General features: G+C 39.8%; 1 protein-coding gene across 5 annotated transcripts in view; it reads left to right on the forward strand.

The window, feature by feature from the left end:
- Positions 1-1158: 1158 nt before the first annotated feature.
- jmjd1cb (jumonji domain containing 1Cb) overlaps positions 1159-19805 on the forward strand; it is a 190647-nt gene continuing 172000 nt past the window's right edge. For 4 of the 5 annotated variants that reach the window (XM_059947352.1, XM_059947351.1, XM_059947354.1 and 1 more), the window contains exon 1: positions 1159-1691. In XM_059947352.1, coding sequence (XP_059803335.1) covers positions 1533-1691 — 159 coding nt within the window. In that variant the 5' untranslated portion in view covers positions 1159-1532. The remainder of the gene's footprint in view (positions 1692-19805) is intronic. The other variant, XM_059947355.1, reaches the window with a different exon arrangement.

Below are 19805 nucleotides of genomic sequence, written 5' to 3' on the forward strand. Positions count from 1 at the left end.
AACCTTTGCCACAAAACCATCAATTCTTCCAATCATTGACATACTGTATAACATGAAAAGAAGCAGTTCCAACACTGGCTGGTACGGAACACCACTAGTCACCAGCAACGGACCAGAAAAGGCCCATTTATTTCTATTCTACATCTTAAAAGTCAGCCAATCTTTTATCCATTCTAGAATCTTTCCAATAATGCTACAGGCTCTTTTCATGTTTTAACCGCTTCATATGCAGCACGTTTTCCCCTCATGATGCACGTACATTATCAATGCTGTAGTAACAACGATTAAGCACTGTTAAATGTATCCACAATATCTATTATTGAAAACAATTAAGTCTAGATTGATCTTCAAATGTTTTACTTATGTAATTCCTCTTTCCTCACGTTGACAATGCAAGTGCACAGTAGGTTATGGTCCTCCGTCTCAGCTGCGCTGTTTAATTGGCGCTGGAAAGGGGCTCCTGAACCTCCCCTCCTCCCGTCCTGTTGCTGCTGCGTCAGGAAAACGTGCTTGAGACAGTAGTACAAAGAGCTTCACGCACAAAACACGGGAACTCAGCAGGTCGGGCAGCATCTATGGAAAAGTCGATGTTTCGGACCGAGACTGTTCTTCATGACAAAAACTCCATTTGTTGAAGAAAGCTACTGTACTGGGAATAAGACAGCTTGTAGCCGAGTTATCGTCAAAATCTGCTCTCTACTGCGAGTGAGAATCACTGCTGATGATTATGAGATTTAGGGGAATTCCCTACACACACACACACACACACACACACGTAATTTAACTCCCTCAGATCTAATGTCACCAAATGGTATTAAACTCAGTTCGATGGCGACAGCTGTACACATACCCTCAGAGTTGTTAGCAGACAAACATTCATGTAAAAAAATTGGACCTTGTTTGAAGGAATAAAGGTTGCAATGTTATGGGAAACACACGTATTGCCAAGTCCGTGTCCGTGACATTAACCATCTGGTTAATGTTCTCCATATGTTCTGAATAAATTATGGCTTAAATTATTTTAAAAACATAACTGTCGCGGGGGTGGGGGAGAAGAGGCTGTGACCTCCGCAGAGCTGTCAAGCTGCATTGGTGGGGGTGGAGAGGGATGTCAAGCGCTGCGGCTGCGGCTCTGGGGGGGGGGGGGGAGGAGGACTATTTGCTGTCTGGTTTTGTGGTGGGGGAGCGCGTGGTCGCCCGGGCTGGCGGACGGATCTCCTTCCCCTCTCCGTCTCCCTCTGGCTTGCCCGCAGCGGAGGGATACGCGGCCGGTTTGAGCTGGATGTCGGTGGCGGTGTCGGGCAGCGGCGGGACGGGCGAGACGGGCCCCGGAGTGGCGCCTCCTTTACGCCAGGGAACGGTGTCTGACTGACTTGATTTCCCCCCGCTCCCCACCACCACGCACCCTCCCCCATCGCGTTTCTTTGTCTCTCTCCGACCTCAGCCAGAGCGTTTCTGTGAAGAAGGATGTCAGTCGGGTGAAGTGTGATTTTCTTGGCGTTTCGAGTCGGGGGGTGGGGAGGGAGGAGGCGATGGCGGCGGGTCCGCGGATGGAACTGGTCGGCAAGCGGTTTGTGTGCGTGGGTGACAACGGCAGTGAGTTGGACGTGTCGAGAATCCATGAATGGGAATGGCGAGCCGGGGTGATCAGGGCCGTCTCTTACAAAGAGACCTCCAACAGTGAACTGTCGGTGAGTATGGGCATCAGGGCGCTCGGGTGATAGTGTGTCACGATGGGGGTGCTGGGATGAGTCTCACGGTGGGGTTACTGGGGTGAGTGTGTGTCACGATGTGGATGTTGGGAGAGAGTGTGTGTACTCCTTCTAACGCGCAATTTACTAACAATGTCTTGTGGATTTATGCCGTCTCCTGCTCTGACCCACCGCTCAATTGCTGTCGATTACTAAATCACGCCAGATTCAGACCAATTTACTGTCATGTTCACCAGAGTATAGTGAAATTCTTTGCTTGCTCGCAAGAAAAGTGTACGTGGTAATGATAAATGCAGCAATTGTTTCCCTAACGTTGTTTGTCGCATCAGCGTGCATGTTCGGAGAAAACTCTTCCCTGTCTATTTAAATACTAGAGTTCTGGTATGTTGTGGTCCTCGAAGGAATAAATGCGGGCGGGTGCAAGGACCCACAGTTACTCCGGAGCGTGGCACGGTTGTGATGTTTTGCCTTGTTTTGTTATGGCAACTGTAGTGGAGTTTGAGAGTGATGGGCATTGAATTTACCCTGGAGATCCACATTTCTAGGGATGATTGTGTTGCCACTGTTTTAAAGTATACTTGATACCCCGTTGCTAAAAATATTTATTATTGTGAAAAAAACTTGTGGATTCATGATATATCCATCCATCCCATCGATTCTCAAAAATATTGGTGTTTATGTAATTGTTTTTTCTCTCTAAAAGAGGTTGTTAGTACTAAGGGTTTTAAAAAAAAAAGCCTCACCAAACTCTCAAGTAGTTAAGAATGTAAATTTAATAGGGACAGGCCTTTGGGAGGGGATAATTTAACTGTGAAAGGAAAGAGTAATTTCGGGGGGGGGGGGGGAAGCGTAAATAACCTAATAGAATGTAGTAAAGAGGTAGTCGAGCAGAAAAGGTTGATAAATAGTATTTTCAAAAAACTTTTATGATATGGTACCTAAGATTTATGATGGTCAGAGCAATAGTAGTTATTCTTATTGAAGGATGGTAGAAAACTGTGTACTGGAAGGAATTTTGCTGCGATTTCTGGTCATAATTTATATTTAGAGTTACAAGTCACAGAATTTGTGGATGATAAAATTAAGGATACAGTTAACCCTTGAGGGACTAAGTAAGAGTCCAGGAACACAATGAAAAATTCAGCAGCAATTGAAAGGCAAAAAGCTGCAGATTGTGGATAAGTAGATGGAAAGTATTCTGTCTGGAGGTCAGTGATGTTTTACAGGGATCTGTTCTGACACCCATGTTCTTTGTGATTTTTATTAGTGACTTGGTTGAGGAAGTGGAAGGGTGGATAAGTAAATTTGCAGATGACACAAAGGTTGGTGGAGTTGTGGATAATTTGTGATTGTTGTAGGTTTACAGAAGGATATTGATGGGATGCAGAGCTGGTCTGAGAATTTGCACATTTGAATTAGCAACAAAGGGTTAATGGCAGGATTCATAGCAGTGTAGGGGAACGGAGGGATCTAGGGGTCTAAGTCCATAGATCCCTCAAAGTTGCTGCGCAAGTTCATTGGGTTGTTAGGGGTTATGTTGTGTTGACCTTCATTAGTCGGGGGATTGAGTTCAAAGCCACAAGGTAATGTAACAGCTCTATAAAACACTGCGTAGATCATACTTGAAATATTATGTTGAGAGGGATAATAAATCAACCGCGATGGAATGGTGGGCCAAATAACTCAATTCTGCTCCAAGTTTTATGGTCTAAGTAAGCCCTTCAGCCCATATGGTCCATGCTGAACTATTATTCTGCCGAGATACATTGACTTGCCCCTTCACACCCCTCCCATCCATGTACTTGTCTAAGCTTCTACTAAATGTTGAAATTGAACCTGTATTCACCACTTTTGCTGGCGGCTCATTCCACACTCTCGCCACCCTCTGAATGAAGAAGTTCCCTCTGTATTCTCCTTAAATATTTCACCTTTTACCTTGAACTCATGACCTCTAGTTCTAATTTCACCCAACCTCGATGGAAAAAGCCTGTTTGCATTTACTTTATCTATATCCATTTTAATTTTGTATACCTCTATCATATCAAAGCTCTCCTCATTCTAAGGTATAAGGAATAAAGTGCTAACTCTTTCCCTGTAAATCAGATCCTCACAAGTCCTGGCAACATGCTTGTGAACAGGGGTTTCCAACCTGGGGTCTGTAGAACCCCTTGCTTAGTGGTATTGGTCCATGGCATAAAAAAAGATAAACTTTCTCTGACCTTTCAATCTTATTATTATCTTTACTGCACACAACACTCCAAATTGGACCCTGCCAACCTCTTGTACGACTTCAACATAACATCCCAACTTTTTGCTCTGTACTTTGATATGTGAAGACTAATGTGCCAGAATATCTCTTTATGACCCTATGAAAGTGTAATGCCACTTTCAAGGAATTATGGATTCCCAGATCATTCTGTTCTACTGCGCACTTCATTGCTGTACTGTTCATTGTGTAAGTCTTACCCTGGTCTGTCCTCACAAAGTACACACTTGTCTGCATGAAATTCCAACTGCCATTTTTCCAGCTGGTCCAGATTCTTTTACAAATTTTGATGGGCTTTCTTGCTGTCCAGTATGCCACCAAGTGTGGATATAAAAACACTCCTTGGTACTAAAGTAGTTTGGTACTATATAATGATGTAATAGATATCAAATGTTGATATTTCTTGCCAAAATGGGGTGTAATTTTATTCTCCAAGCACACTGGGGGCGTGATTTCTCATCATTGAAGTAATCTTTGTGTTACATTGAAAGCTTTTTTTTTAATAAATATTTTGTCCTAAAAGCAATCATTCATTTCCTTTTTGACAACCAAAAACTAATCAGTAAGCTCCAAGACCTGGGCCTCATACCTCTTTGTGCAACTGAATCCTCCAATTTTCTCACTTGCAAACCCCTATAAGTTCAGACTGGCAACAACATCTCAACGATCACCATCAGCACAGGTCACCACAAGGCTATGTGCTTAGACCCCTGCTGCATGTGCTTTATACTTAAGACTGTGAGGCTAAGCACAGTTTCAATGCCATATTTAAGTTTGCTGACAACATCACTGTTATTGGCCAAAACTAAGGTGATGAATCAGCATGTAGGAGGAAGGTTGAAAATCTGGCTGAATGGTGCCACAACAACAACCTCTTAATGTCAACAAAACCAAAAAAGCTAATTATTGACTACAGAAGGAGGTCCATGGGCCAGTTCTTATCAGGAGATCAGAAGTGGAGAAGGTCAGCAACTTAAATTCCTTGCTGTTATAATTTCCTAGGATCTGTCCTGGGTTCAGCATGTAACTGCCATTATGAAGAAAGCACAGTAGCACCTCTACTTTCTTAGAAGTTTGCCAAGATTTGGCATTTCATCTAAAACTTCAACAAACTTTTATGGATTCATGGTGGAGAGTTATACTGACTGGTTGCATCCATCATCAAGGACTCACCACCCAAGTCATGTTCTCTTTTCACTGCTGCCATCAGGAAGGAGGTTCAGGAGCCTTAGGTCCCTGATAACCAGGTTCAGGAACAGCAATTTCCTCTCAACCATCAGGCTCTTGAACCAGAGAGGATAACTTCATTCAACTTAATTCATCACAATACTGAAATGGTTCCACAATCCATGAACTCACTTTCAAGGACTCTACAACTCATGTTCTTGATAGTTTTGTTATTATTTTGCTTTTCCTCTTTTTGTATTTTCATAGTTTGTCATGTTTTGCACATTGGTTGCTTGCACATCTTGGTTGTGTGCAGCTTCTCATTTATTCTATTGTGTTTCTTTGTTTTTTCTGTGAATTCCTGCATAGAAAATGAATCTCAGGGTAGTATATGGTTATATACCTGTACATATACTTGGATAAATTTACTTTGAACTTTGAACCAATAAGTTTGACCATTCCTAGGGCTGGACAACAGATAGAATCAAATTAAGAATCCATGAACCATAGCAAATAAAATTAATGTTTGAAACCTCAGCAAAGTATAGGTGCATTTAAGGGGAAGCTGGACAAATGTATATAAAGGAGAAAGGAATAGAGGGTAACACTGTCAGATATCGAAGAGCGAATACTGGAAGAGGCTTGAAGAGAGCATAAATAGCACAGTAATGTCTAACTAGGAAGAAATAACAGATGAGTGAGGTTCTGGTGCATGGATCACAAGAAGTTGGTAGGCACCACAGCATTTTGGTCATCATTGCAAAGGAGTTTGAGTTTAAAAATTGGGAAGCTTTGTCACGTTTGTATAGTACATGTTGTTGGTAAGGTCACACTTGGAATAATGTGCGCAGTTTTGATCTCCTTATCTTAAAAAGGATACTGTAGCATTAAAGGCAAGTCTGAAGGAGATGTACCAGTTCAATTCCTTGGATGAAGAGGTTGTCCCATAAAGATAATTGGGGTTTCTATTTAGAAAAATGAGGGGTGACCTTATTAGGATCCTAAGGAGTTTGTCAAAATAGATATTCTTGTTAGTGGAAGAATTAAGAACAAGGGGACAATTTAAAGGACAGGTTATTTAATACAATATATACAAGTTTCTTTTAGAGGATGGTGAATGTAATTTTCTGTCCTTGAGGCCAAATCATTGAATATACAGTACTTAAAGTAGAGATAAATATCTGAAAGATCAGGAATTGAGTGTTATGGGGACCTGGCACAAAAGGGGAGTTGAGGCCAGCCTAGATTAGCCGTGATCATATTTAATAGCGGGGCTGGCTTGAGTGTCCAGGTAGCCTATCTTTTTTTTTGTAAAAATTTCACACAAACTGGGTTTCATGGCCTTCTCCATAGTCCATATCCTTTGTAAATATCAGTGCAACAAGCTGAGTAAATGATTTGTTACTGTGTACAGAATGTAAATTGTATAAAAAGTACTGGCTAATCCAAAGGTATAATCAATATGAATGCTTATTGAAAGCATTTTCTGATTTTACTGTTATGAAACTCGTTGTGTAGAAGTATGCATGGTTTGTCAGCTTATTGTTGTTTTCAATAAAGTTTGTATTGGAGCATCTGGAATGTCGTTAATAATTGGGAATGTTGAGACTCCATCAACGCTAATTTAAATAAGCTAATGGAATTTCTGTTTTAACATTCTCTGCAATAAATGTGGAATAGCAGAGGATATTTTGTTTCAAAGAAGAAAGAACCTTTGACTGAATCTGAAAGCAATATTTTTGTTCTTTTACTAATTTGCATATATTACTATATGTTTTCTAGTTTTACAAATTTCTTTCCATTGCATATTTGTCAGTTTGTACTGTATGTAAGATTTTGGAATTTTTTCTCTTGTACTGATCAGTTCTTGTGAGGTGTGATATAATTGGGAAGGGTAGCATTTATTGCTCACCATTAATTGTCCTCAATAAAGTTATGAGCTTCTTTCTTGAATCATTGTAGTACTTAGAGGAATGTACTTCCATAAAGTTGTTATCGAGTTCAAGAATCTAGTTCTTGTGATATTAGGAATGGTGATATTCTTCCAGGTCAGGATGTGTGTGTGACTAGGAGGAGAAATTGAAGGTTGTGTAAACAGAACTATGTCTTCTTTCTTCTAATGGATGGAAGTAGTGGGTTTGGGAAGTGTTGGGTAAGTAACTGCAGTGAATTTTGTAGGTGATATACACAGCACCCAAAGTTCTTGCTAATTAGTGGAAAGAATGTTTAAGATTGGTTGCCAATGATCTTGGGGTGGTAGAAAGTCAATGATGAGACAACTAAGAACGGTGTTACTGTTTGCTTACGTTCTGTCAATATTTTTTATCTGTGAGTAGCTTCTGGTTCTTTTGACTCTTTTTAAGCAGTAATTGGTCTCTTGTTTCTGTTTTGGAATTCCTGACACTTGCACAATTGTACTCACCATTTGACTAATCAACTGTTCTATCTACCTAATACTATTCTTGTAGTTTTCTTTAACTTTATTTCCCACCCCTAGCAATCTATTTAATTCTATTTCATAATGTTTCTCAGTTGTCCGAAAGATTTTGGAAATGAGTTTAGTTGAATTATCATTGGGAAGAGTTGTATGATTTCAGTGATCCTTTAGTTTTAAAATCTTTTGAGAGCTAATTGGATAGGGGGAGAGAGACAGCAGTTTGACATTGCTATTGAGCAAGGGAAGGAGGCTAAATGTGTAAGTCAGGAGAAGACGTAATTTGTGGAGTGGAAGAAGCAATGGCCTAGGGGCAAGTAAAAATGGGCATTTAAAATTCAAAATTAATTCAACCTAAAAATTATTCACGTAACATGGTATATCGAATTTGAAGAGAAATGACACCTAGTAAAATTGTCATGGCTGAAAGCTAAATTGTGGTAAATATAGAAAACTGTTTGAAATGATTTATTTCCACATTGCAGGTATACAATCTTTCCCTGGATGTCAGGCCATGTAAGGAGGCAATATATATATATAGGTAAACAAACTCACTTAAATTTGACCAGTGATTGACCAGAGTAGTTTAAATACTAAGTATTCAGATTATAACAGCTCATTTTAATAATATTTTAAAATATTTGAAGTACTATCTTCTTCAAAGTAGGTAATTAATGTAGTGTGGGCATTGCTCCTTTAAGTCTTGTCCTTCACTCACTATAACCCAGTGAAAGTTATGCTATATCTCTTTCACTTCCCTTAACTACCCACAGCATCCTGATAAAAGTTGAGAATGCCCATTGTATTATTGTTCTGATTTAATGCAACAATTTAGCAGAAATGAGGTATGTTTTCTGAGTCTTGTGGTTTTGCTTGGAAGATTCAGATTTATCTAAAAATGCTTAAAATTGTCATGGTTACTATTTAAAATTTTAACTTACTTAGAAAATAATTTCTACCAAAAAGATTGCTCTTATGTGCATTTATTGTCTTTATTTTTTCCAACTAGAATATAAAACTCTTTTCAACTTTAAATTTCATCTGCCACTGATAGACCCATCAGCCTGTCTGTATTTCCTTGAAGTTTAATGCTATACTCTCAAAATTTACTACGCCTCCAAGTTTTATGACATCTGAAAATTGTGCTTGAAGCATTAACAATGGTGAGCCCAATGGTGCATTTCTCTTCAGTTTGGAAAAATGACCTCTCACTGCTTATCTGTTTCCTTCGCTTTAGATTTTTTTTTAATCCATGCTTACAGTAACCTGTGAAAAAAGCTAGTTCCTGAACAGGGAATAGCAGGATTCGGCAGAAAAAAATCATTAATGCATTTTTCCATTCAGTATTGTAACTGTTCTGATGATTGGCCCCTAACTTCATTTTTCCTGGCTCATCACTGATTTTAATCGCACTGGAAGTCAATTATTTGATTGTTTTTTAAAAATGGACCATGGGAAATATCAGGATTTAACCACCAGGGAGATGGATATTTATGCAATTTTTGTTCAGCGTGTTAAAACACATTTGTAGATTTTGTTTCCTTTAAAAGTAATGTACTCAACAGTTTTACGTTTTAACAAGTGACTGAAAGTCCATTTACGTGCACTGTTCACTTTGAGTTCTTTTCAATTTCAATCCAGTGTCTTTAATGTGGAAGAATGCTGAGAAGCTCTTACTCTATCCAATTTCAAACAAATTTAATTTTCATATTTAAGAAATTGAATGCTTCCTTTTCTCTCAGAAGAATATATAAACACCTCCTTTATCTTAGTAGGCTTAGTAACTCTGAGAACGTATTGCAGTCAAGGTCCTAGAAGGCTGATCATGCTCTCTCTGTTTTGAACTTAAAGCTATAAGTCATAGGAACAGAATCTGACTATTCCATCTATCAAATCTACTCCACCATTTTATCATGCCTGCTTTATAATCCCTATTAACCCTCTTCTGCTGCCTACTCCCCTTAACCTCTGACGCCTTTACAAACCAATAACCTATTAACCTCTGCCTCCACAGCTTTCTGTTACAATGAGTTCCACAGATTCACCATCTTCTGGCTAAAGAAATTTCTCCGCAAATCTGTACTAAAGGGATGTCCTTGTATTCTGAGGCTGTACACTCTGGTCCTAGACTATCCCATATAGGAAACCTCTCCATGCTCACTCTATCTAGGCTTTCCAATACTTAATGTTTCAGTGAAATTCCCCCTCAATCTTCTAAACTCCATTGAGTAGAAGGCCCAGAACCATAAATAGTCCTCATATATTAACCCTTTTATTCCTGAGATTAATCTTGTGAACCTCCTCTGGACCGTCTCCAATGCCAGCACATCCTTTCTTAGATGAGGGGCCCAAAACTGATCACAGTACTCCAAATGTTGTCTGACCAATGCCTTATAAGGCCTCAGCTTTACAATCTTGCTTTTATATTTTATTCCAATCAAAATTAATGCTAACATTGTATTTGCCTTCCTTACTACTGACTCAATCTGCAAGTTAACCTTTTGGGAATCCTGCACATGGGCTCCCAAGTTATGTTTCACCTTCAATTTCTGAATTTTCACCCCATTTAGAAAATAATCTGCGCCTTTATTTCCTTCCACCAAAGTGTATGATCACACACTTCCCTACACTATGTTCCTTCTGCCACTTCTTTGCCCATTCTTCTGATCTAAGACTCGCTGACGACCGAGTCCTTAACACTATCTGCCCCTCCACCTGTCTTTGTATTGTCCGTAAACTTGACCACAAAGCCATCAATTTTACTTGTACAACGCTGGAAGAACTCAGCAGGTCAGGCAGCATCCGTGAGAAAAGCGTAGCCAACGTTTCGGGCCGAGACCCTTCATCAGGATTTTTGTGTTTTAAGTCATCAATTTTGTCATCCAAATCATTGGCATTTAATGTGAAAAGAAGTGGTCCCAACACTGATTCCTGCAGAACACTACTAGTCATCAAGAATCAACCAGAAGAGGCCCTTTTATTCCCATTCTTTGCTTCCTGTCAATCACCCAACCTTCTACCCATGTTAGGATTTTTCCTGTAATACCATTTGGGTTTTTCTTGTTTAGCAGCCTCATGTGCAGCATGTTGTCATAGGCCTGCTGAAAATCCCAGTAAATAACATCTACTAACTCACCTTTCTCTATCTTGTCTGCTATTTCCTCAAAGAATTTTAACAGATTATTCAGGCATGATTTCCCTTGAAGGAAACCATGCTGATTTTGGCCTTTTTATCTGGTCTACAATTACCTGGAAACCTCACCCTTAATAATAAACTCCAATATCTTGCCAGCCACTGAAGGCAAGCCAACTGGCCAATAATTTCCTGTCTTTTGCCTCCCTCCCTTCTTAAACAGTGGAGTGACATTTCTAATTTTCCCATCTTCTGGAACCTTTCCAAATGTAGTGATCTTGAAAGGTCACTACAAATGCCTCCACAATCTCTTCAGCTACCTGTTTCAGAATCCTGGGTTGTAGTCCATCTGGTGCAGGTGACTTATGTACCTTTAGCTGACTCAGCTTTATAAGCAACTACCTTCTACTTAGAATTAGCAATAACACTCACATTTGCCCCCTGACACACTCAACTTCTGGTATATTGCTGGTGTCTTCCACAGTGAAGACTGACACAAAATGCTTACTAAGTTTGTCCGCCATTTCTTTATCCCCTATTATTACCTTTACAGCAGTCCAATGTCCTTTCTTGCCTCTCATTTGTTCTTACTATATAGACAATACTGAGCAAAAGTTGTAGACACACATGTATAGCTATGGTACCTCAGATTTTTGCACAGTACTGTATTTGTCAACATGGAGATGGAGCGGAGAATCAGTTTATAAATCTGGTGGAAGGAAAGGATGTTGGGAATGGTGAGGGTGGAGTGCCACGGGATTGGTGTGGGACAGGTGGCAGAGAAGGAGTGCCAGGGGCAAGGGTGGCATGGCTACGGGCATGCCTAGCCCTGAATATCAGGCAAGGTAATTTGATTTCAAACAATAGGTTTTTTGATCATTACAGAATGTCTCTTGGGTGCTTCCTGCTCCTTTCCCTTTTCCTAACCATGATTCCTCTCTCTCTACACTCTTCTAACTCTCAGTCCATAATAGAGACCCATATCAGAATTAGGTTTATCATCACTTGCATTTGTCATGAAATTTGATTTTTTTTTCTGCAATAGCAGTATTCTGCAATACATAAAATTACTGTAGTACTGTGCAAAAGTCATAGGCATGTATATATAGTTAGGGTGCCTAAGACTTTTGCGCAGTACTACAGTAATTTTATGTATTGCACTATACAACTGCCACAATAAGGAAAACAGATTACATCACATACAGTGCCTGTAAAAAGTATTCATTTCCCCCCCCTCCCCCCGGAAGTTTTTGTGTTTTATTGTTTTTACAACATTGAATCACAGTGGATTTAATTAGGCTTTTTTGACATTATCAATAAAAATATACTCTTTCGTGTCAAAAGTGAAAACAGATTTCAACAAACTGATCCAAATTAATTGCAAGTACAAAACAATAATTGATTGCATAATTACTCACCCCCTTAAAGTCAGTATTTAGTAGATGTGCCTTTGGCAGCAATTACAGCCTTGAGTCAGTGTGGATAGGTCTCTATCATCTTTACACATCCGGACACCGCAATTTTTCTTCAAACTTCTTTACAAAACTGCTCAAGCTCTGTCAGGTTGTATGGAGACTGTGAGCGAACAGCCCTTTTCAAGTCTAGCCACAATTCTCAATTGGATTGAGGTCTGGACTCTGACTTGGCCACTCCAGGACGTTAACTTTGTTGTATTTAAGCTATTGCTGTGTAGCTTTGGCTTTATGCCAACTCTGGTCATTGTCTTGTTGGAAAGCAAATCTCCCAAATCGGAGATCTCTTGCATACAGCATCAGGTTTCCCTCCAGGATTTCCCTGTAGTTTGCTGCATTAATTTTACTCTTCACCATTACAAGCCTTCCAGGGCCTGCTGCAGTGAAGCATTCCTACAGCATGATGGGAATGTGCTTCACCACCGTGCTTCACAGCAGGAATCATGTGTTTTTGATAACCTGCAGTGTTTGGCTTATGCCAAACATACATTTAGTCTGATGGCCAAAACGCCCAATTTTGGTTTCACCTTGGTTGTACCTTGCAGCTGTCTTCAGAGTCTCCCACATGCCTTCCAGCAAACTCTAGCCGAGATTTCATCCGAGTTTTTTTTTCAACAGTGGCTTTCTCTTGGCCACTCTCCCATTAAGCTGAACCCGGGCAGCAGTTGTCTGCACAGTCTCTCCCATCTCAGCCACTGAAGTTTGTAACTCCTCCAGAGTTGTCATAGGTCTCTTGGTAGCCTCCCTCACTAGTCCCCTTCTTGCATGGTCTTTCAGTTTTTGAGGACAGCCACCTCTCAGCAGATTTACAGCTGTGCCATATTCTTTCCATTTCTTGATGATTGACTTAACTGCACTCCAAGGGATATTCAGTGACTTGGAAATTTTCTTGTATCCATCTCCTGACTTGTGCTTTTCAATAAACTTTTTGCGTATATGCTTGGGGTGCTCTTATGTCTTCATGGTTTAGTTTTTGCCAGCAGTTGGACCTTCTACAGGTGTATTTTTACCACAATCAATTGAAACACCTTGACTACACACAGGTCTCCAAAAACCAATTTCCATTTAACTAATTATGTGACTTCTAAAACCAGTTAGCTGCACCAAGTGATGGTTTGGTGTGCCATTTTAAAGGGGGTGAAATCTATTTTGTGTTTTATATTTGTAATTATTTTAGATCACTTTGTAGAGATCTGCTTTACTTTAATACAGGAGAGTCGTTTTTTTCTGTTGATTAGTGTCAAAAAAGCCCAATTAAGTCACTGTTAAAACAATAAAACATGAAAACTTCCAAGGGGGTGAATACTTTTTATGGGAACTGTATGTGAATGATGATAAATCTGATTCTGCTATGGGTATCTATTGTGGTCTGAGAGTGGGATGTGGGCAGGGAGAGGGGAATAATAGTTTGGAGAAAGGAAAAGGGGAGGGTAAGGAGCAGGAAACACCAGAGAGACATTCTATAATGATCAATAAACCAACTGCTTGGAATTAAATTACATTGCCTGGTAACTCAGGGCTGAGTGTGTCTGCACCTGCACCACCCCCCCACCCCTGGCTCTCCTCTGCTACTTGCCCCACACTCCACCGTGCTCCACCCTTGCCATTCCCAACATCCTTTGCTCCTGCCAGATTTGTAAACTCACTGTCCACCCTGACAAATACAGTACTGTGTGAAAACTTAGCTCTATGTATGTGACTAAGACTTTTGCACAGTACTGTAAGTGCCATTGCAAAGAAGGCATGGTATGCCTTTACTTTCTTAGAAGTAAAGAGAGGAGATTGGAGAATAGGGAGATAAGTGCCACGAGTATTAATATGCTAGGTCATTTAGAGATAAAGGAGGTAGTGATGTTAGGTCTCTTACAGAGTATTAAGGTGCGTAAGTCCCCAGGGCTTGATGGGGTATACCCCAGCTTATTGAGAGATGCAAATAAAGAAATTGTGGCCTTAATGTCCTCTCTAGCCATGGGTGAGGTTCTGGAGGATTGGTGAGTAGCTAATGTTGTTCCATTATTTGTGAAGGAATCCAGGGAGAGTCCTGGAAGTTACAGATCAGTGAGTGTTACATCAGTGGTCGGGAAGTTACCGGAGAGAATTCTTAGGAATAAGAGTATTTGGAAAACCATGGCTTAATTAACGAGAGGCAAAGTGGCTTTGTGTGGGGCAAGTGTGCCTTACTAACTTGATTTGAGTTTTTTGATGAGATGATGAGGGTGATTGATGAAGGTAGAGCTGTGGATGTTTACATGAATTTCAAAAGTGTCAAAGGTACATTTAATGTCTAAAGAAATGTAAACAATTTACATCCTGAAATGCTTTTTCTTCACAACCATCCACGAAAACAGAAGAGTGCCCCCAAAGAATGAATGACAGTTAAATGTTAGAACCCCAAAGTGACCCCCCAAGCTCCCCTCCCTCCCATGCGTAAGCAGCAACAAGCAAAGATCCCCTCCCCCCCACCGGCAAAAAAAAGCAATGGCACTCACCATTGAGCACTCAAGCGTGCAGCAAAACAACAACAAAGTCACAGACTTGCAGTACCCCAAAGACTACTCGTTCACCCGGTATTCAACATACCACAGGTTCTTTCTCTCCCTAATAAGGAGAAAGAGTTGTTTCACAGTGAGAAGGGAGACATAACATTGGTTTACGATGTTAAAAGTCTGTTGTGTCACTTTTTCTGAGCTCTGTGTCCAAAGATCTCAAGTCTCTGGGCACACAGCCAGAGATCTTCCGATTCCCACGATACATTGATCTGCTAGGACACTGACCTTGGAACCGCCTGTCTCCAGAGCACAAGATCTCAGACATCCGAAGGTGAGCTGAGCTCTTAGGCCATGTCCTTGGCATGTCGAATAACAGCCAGTCTTGGAACCCCTAGAGGGGGTCCCATTCCCGCAAAGAACTGAAGTCTGTGTGTAACTCCATGTCAGGGTTATCAAAAAAAAAACCCTGAAAGGGGAAAATAGAGATATTAAAGATGGAAATAGGGCTATTTCTTAAAATGCAAGCAAAGGAGTTGCTGTTTAGCACCATCATGACTAAGCTCCACCCTCTTCAAAGACATTTGACATTTTAGAAAGACATTTGACAAGGTTCCTCATGGGAGATTCATCTAGAAGATTAAGGTGCATGGGATCCATGGTGAATTGGCAGTTTGGATGAAAATGTAGATTGGTGGTGTTGTGGATAGTGTAAATGACTGGCAGCAAATACAGTGGGATATAGATCAATGCAGATATGGATGGAGAAATGGCAGATGGAGTTTAACCTACCCAAATGTGAAGTGTTGCACCTTGGTAGGTCAAATGTAAAGAGATCTTGGGGTCCAAGTTCATAGCTCCCTGAGAATGGCTACACGGGTTGATAGGGTGGTTAAGAAGGCATATGGCATGCTTGCCTTTATTAGTCCAGGTACTGAGTTCAAAAGTCAGGAAGCTATTTTGCAATTTGATAAAATTCTAGTTAGGCAACATCTATAGTATTGCATACAGTTCTGGTCACCCCATTATAGGAAGAATGTCGAGGCCTTGGAGAAGCTGCAGAAGAGGTTCACCAGGATGCTGCCTGGATTAGAGTGTATGTGCTATAGTGAGAGTTTGGACAAACTTAGCTTATTTTTTTTTCTGGAGCGGCGAATGATGAGTGGAGATTTGATAGAGGTTTATAAGATTGAGAGGCATAGATAAGGTAATTAGACGGTAATTTTTTTTCCAGCTTTGAAATGTCTAATACATGAGGGTATGCATTTAAGATGAGAGGGGTTAATTTCAAAGGAAGTGTGAGGGGCTTTTGTTTTTAAAAGGTGGTGTGTGTCTGGAATGCACTACCTGGGGTGGTGGTAGAGTCAGATTCACTAGAGACTTTAAAGGGACGTTTAGATTGGCACTTGAATGTGAGGAAAATGGAAGGATCTAGACATTGTGTAGGCAATGTAGGTTAGCTTAGATGGCCATTTGATTACTAATTTATATGGTTCAGCACAACATTGTGGCCGTAAGACCCGTTTGTTTCTGTACTGTTCTATGTTCTAAGTTTAAGAAGGTTTGGTACAATGACTGAGACTTTGTGGTTATGTGGTGAAGAGTATGCTGACTAGTTGCATCATGGCCTCATCTGAAAACACCATTACCTTTGAACAGAAAAGCCTACAAAAGGTAAAGTCTTTCCCATCATTGAGCAATTCCACAAGGAGTGTTCTTGCACGAAAGCAGCATCCATCATCCAGGCCATGGTCTTTTCTCGCTGCTGCTATCTGGAAGGAGGTTCAGGAGCAGTTAGTTCCCCTAATCCATCAGGCAACTGAACCAGAGGGGATAACCTCACTCAATGCAACACTGATCTGATTTCGCAAGCTAAGGACTCACTTTCAAGGACTCTCGCAATATTTACTACTTAATTATTTATTTGTTTTTCTTTTTGTATCTGTACAATTTGTTGTCTTTTGCACATTGGCTTGTTTGCCTTTGTGTGCAGTTTTACATTGATCTTTTTGTTCCTTTGTACTTCGCAAGTGTATGTTGACATATATATACTTTGATAATAAATTTGCTTTGAACTTTGAACTTTGGCCTTGGTTCCTGCAGTCAAATTGTGTATTAAAATCTCCCATGATAATTGCAATTTCCCTTTATCCTTGATTATTTCCCTATTTATCCTGGTCAAATCTTAAGGCTCTATAGATATTCCTACCCATGCCTTCCTTCCCCCTGATATTTATGATTTCATCCCAAACCACTTCCATCTTACTGCCTTAACATCATGATTCAATACTGATCTGGTATCTTCTTTAAATATGTATGAATGTGTATCAGATAGAATTAAGCCATTAATGCTGACATAGTTTGTATTGATGTAGACTGAATGATAAAAGTAAAATCATTGCCTACACCTGTGCTCTCCCTCCGCTTTTTCCAGATGGAACAACAGTAGAGTCCTCTTGGTCCTCAGATTTTGCCAGCCTCCACATCTAACATATGCACCACCATTTTGGCTGGTTCAGTGTGACCTCACCACCAGTCACATATTTCCCTCTCTCTCCCTCCTTTTCTGCTTTGTGCAGTAACCCTTTTCTTTGTGATAAACTGCATATGCTCAACCTTCAGGTAACCCACTCTCCCAGTGTTCTTCCCCACATTCACACTTACACATAGTCTTTTCCGCCATGTTTACCTTATTCTCTCTCCTTCCATCTGTGTTGCACCTATCACCTAACAGACTCTATCCCACCCATGTTCATGTTGCTATATACTGACAATGTTACCTCTCACTTCTCAGTCCTGATCTAAGGTCTTGACCTGAAACTTAGACTTACACATTTTTGTATTCACATTTGCTGCTTGACCTGCTGAGTTCTTCCAGTGTTCTGTTTTGTGCTCCAGCATCTGTATTCTTTTTGTCTTCAAGGCTTTGATTCGAATTTTTTTATACCTTCAGCCCAGCATTTTAAATCATTTAAGCATGAGACCCCACTTTGACATATCTGGCCAAGATGAGAATTTTTTTTGATGAATGTGGAGACACACTCATCCACTGTTCTAGGAGTGGGAGAAGATGTTAATGATTTTCTTGACAGCATGTTCCAGAGGTGGTTGGTTGACTGCCTTTCCTAATGCAAAGCAGGTATCTTTTTTTTTCATTTGTTTCCACTAGGACTTCTACATCTCTCTCTGAGAACAAAGGGCATATGTGGTGTTGGTATCCTTTGATGCATTGTCAAAAGTACACAACCTACTTTATGATGTTGGAATTATCTCTTTAAAAGTTTGACTGCTGGACAAACAGCTAGCAGGTGTTTAATATTAGCATGGGAGCACTGTTTGTCATATAAGGCAGTGTTTTGCATTTCAAGTATGTCACTGTGAATTTTAAATGTTGCAATTGAATAAATTGATGGAAGCCATACATGTTAAATATACTATAATGTTTTAACCATGATTTTTCATCTATGTCCAGTATCTAATTGAGAGTTGATTTTTAATTATTACAAAAGTGTATAGAGAAATTTGAGGCAATATTACAAAAATATAACTGAATTTGTCTACAGGAATCCAAATTATGCCAGCCTTTCATGGACAGTTATCCAATAAAGAGTAAGTCTTCAGGCAAATTGTTTTTAATGTAATTACCACTGCCTGGGCCAGCATTTGTTATCGATTTCTAAATGCCTTTGAAAATTGTGGTGAGAGCACTATCTGCTTGTGTGCTTTTGGGTAGTGAATTCTTGTGAAATATATTTCCAAATCAGGGTATCAGGAGACTTGGAATGGATATGCACCTGATAGTGTTTCAATGTACATGAAGCCCTTTGGTGGTAGAGCTTGCTGGATTGGTGGAAGGTGGTTTCTAGCTTAAGTGAGTTATTGCACTGCCCAGGGAGCTGAGGATGTAGAGCAAGAATTTAAAAGCGGTGTTGAGGCCAAGATTGGATCTAGGAGTTGCTCTATACCCTCTGTATCATTAAGTTCTTATTTTGTAGATGGTGCATTCTCAGTGGAGGAAAGAATGTTGAGGAACACACACAAAATGCTGGAGAAACTCAGGTCTCGGCCCGAAACATCGACTTTTACTCTTTTCTATTGATACGGTCTGCTCTGCTGAGTTCTTCCTTCATTTTGTGTGTGTTGCTTTGGATATCCAGCATCTACAGATTTTCTTATGTTAATGAATGTTGAGGGTTGAGAGCTGGTTGCCAACCAAAGAGACTGCTTTGCTTTGTCCTGTATAGTGTCTTAACTTCTGGGTTTTGTTGGAGTAGTAGATGTCCAGATGGTCAGTACTCCTTTGCAGTTGGCTTTAGTTCATTTTTGTTCTCCTATTTAGCCCCTGCGTTACCTTCCATGCCCCTTTGGTTCCACCTCAACTGATTTATGACTTAGCTTTTAAATTAATTAAATAAATCATCTTTTAGAAAATTGATATATTTAATATGGATGAGGATAGATAATTCTATAATTATTATGGTGTAAAATTACCTCTAATGTTGAATTCAATAGCAAAGTAAATGCTCAGCAGGCAAGCTTTGTGCAGTCTTCTCTGCATAGCATTACATGAATTAAGACTTAAAATTATGCAGTTTACATTTGGAGTGTGTGATTTATACTAGAAGTTTCATTTTTATAGTTGTAATCCACTTAGTCATATTGGAGACGAAGCTTTCCACTGAATATTCCTAGTATTTATCTTTTTATTTAGATCTACAGACCTCAAATTTCAATTGTCTTTTCTGAAAGAGCATGGACATGGTAGCAAGTATGGTGAAAATATTTCTCTTTTGAATAAAGGATTAATGACATGAAATTTCCACTTTGGTGTTTTTTCTCTGCTTGCTGTGCATTCTCACTAACCGAGCTCTCAGTATGTCAATGCCAAATTTTCACTTTCATAATGGAATCATGCTTCTGACATATGGTGAAAGATATAATTAGGTTTATTTGCATTTTTGACTGAAAAGACAAGGTACGAACAAGAATAGCTTGCAATGTTTTTTAATATATCAAAATATACTTTACATGGCTAACTCCTGTAAATTTTTAATTATAACCTATTCCATTCTTAGGCTCCTAATCAATGCTTCCAGTACTGTTCTAGTGCATTCTTTGACTGTTGCCACTCATGT

The sequence above is a fragment of the Hypanus sabinus genome, chromosome 22 (genome assembly GCF_030144855.1).
Source record: "Hypanus sabinus isolate sHypSab1 chromosome 22, sHypSab1.hap1, whole genome shotgun sequence".
In the NCBI taxonomy this organism is placed as follows: domain Eukaryota; kingdom Metazoa; phylum Chordata; class Chondrichthyes; order Myliobatiformes; family Dasyatidae; genus Hypanus; species Hypanus sabinus.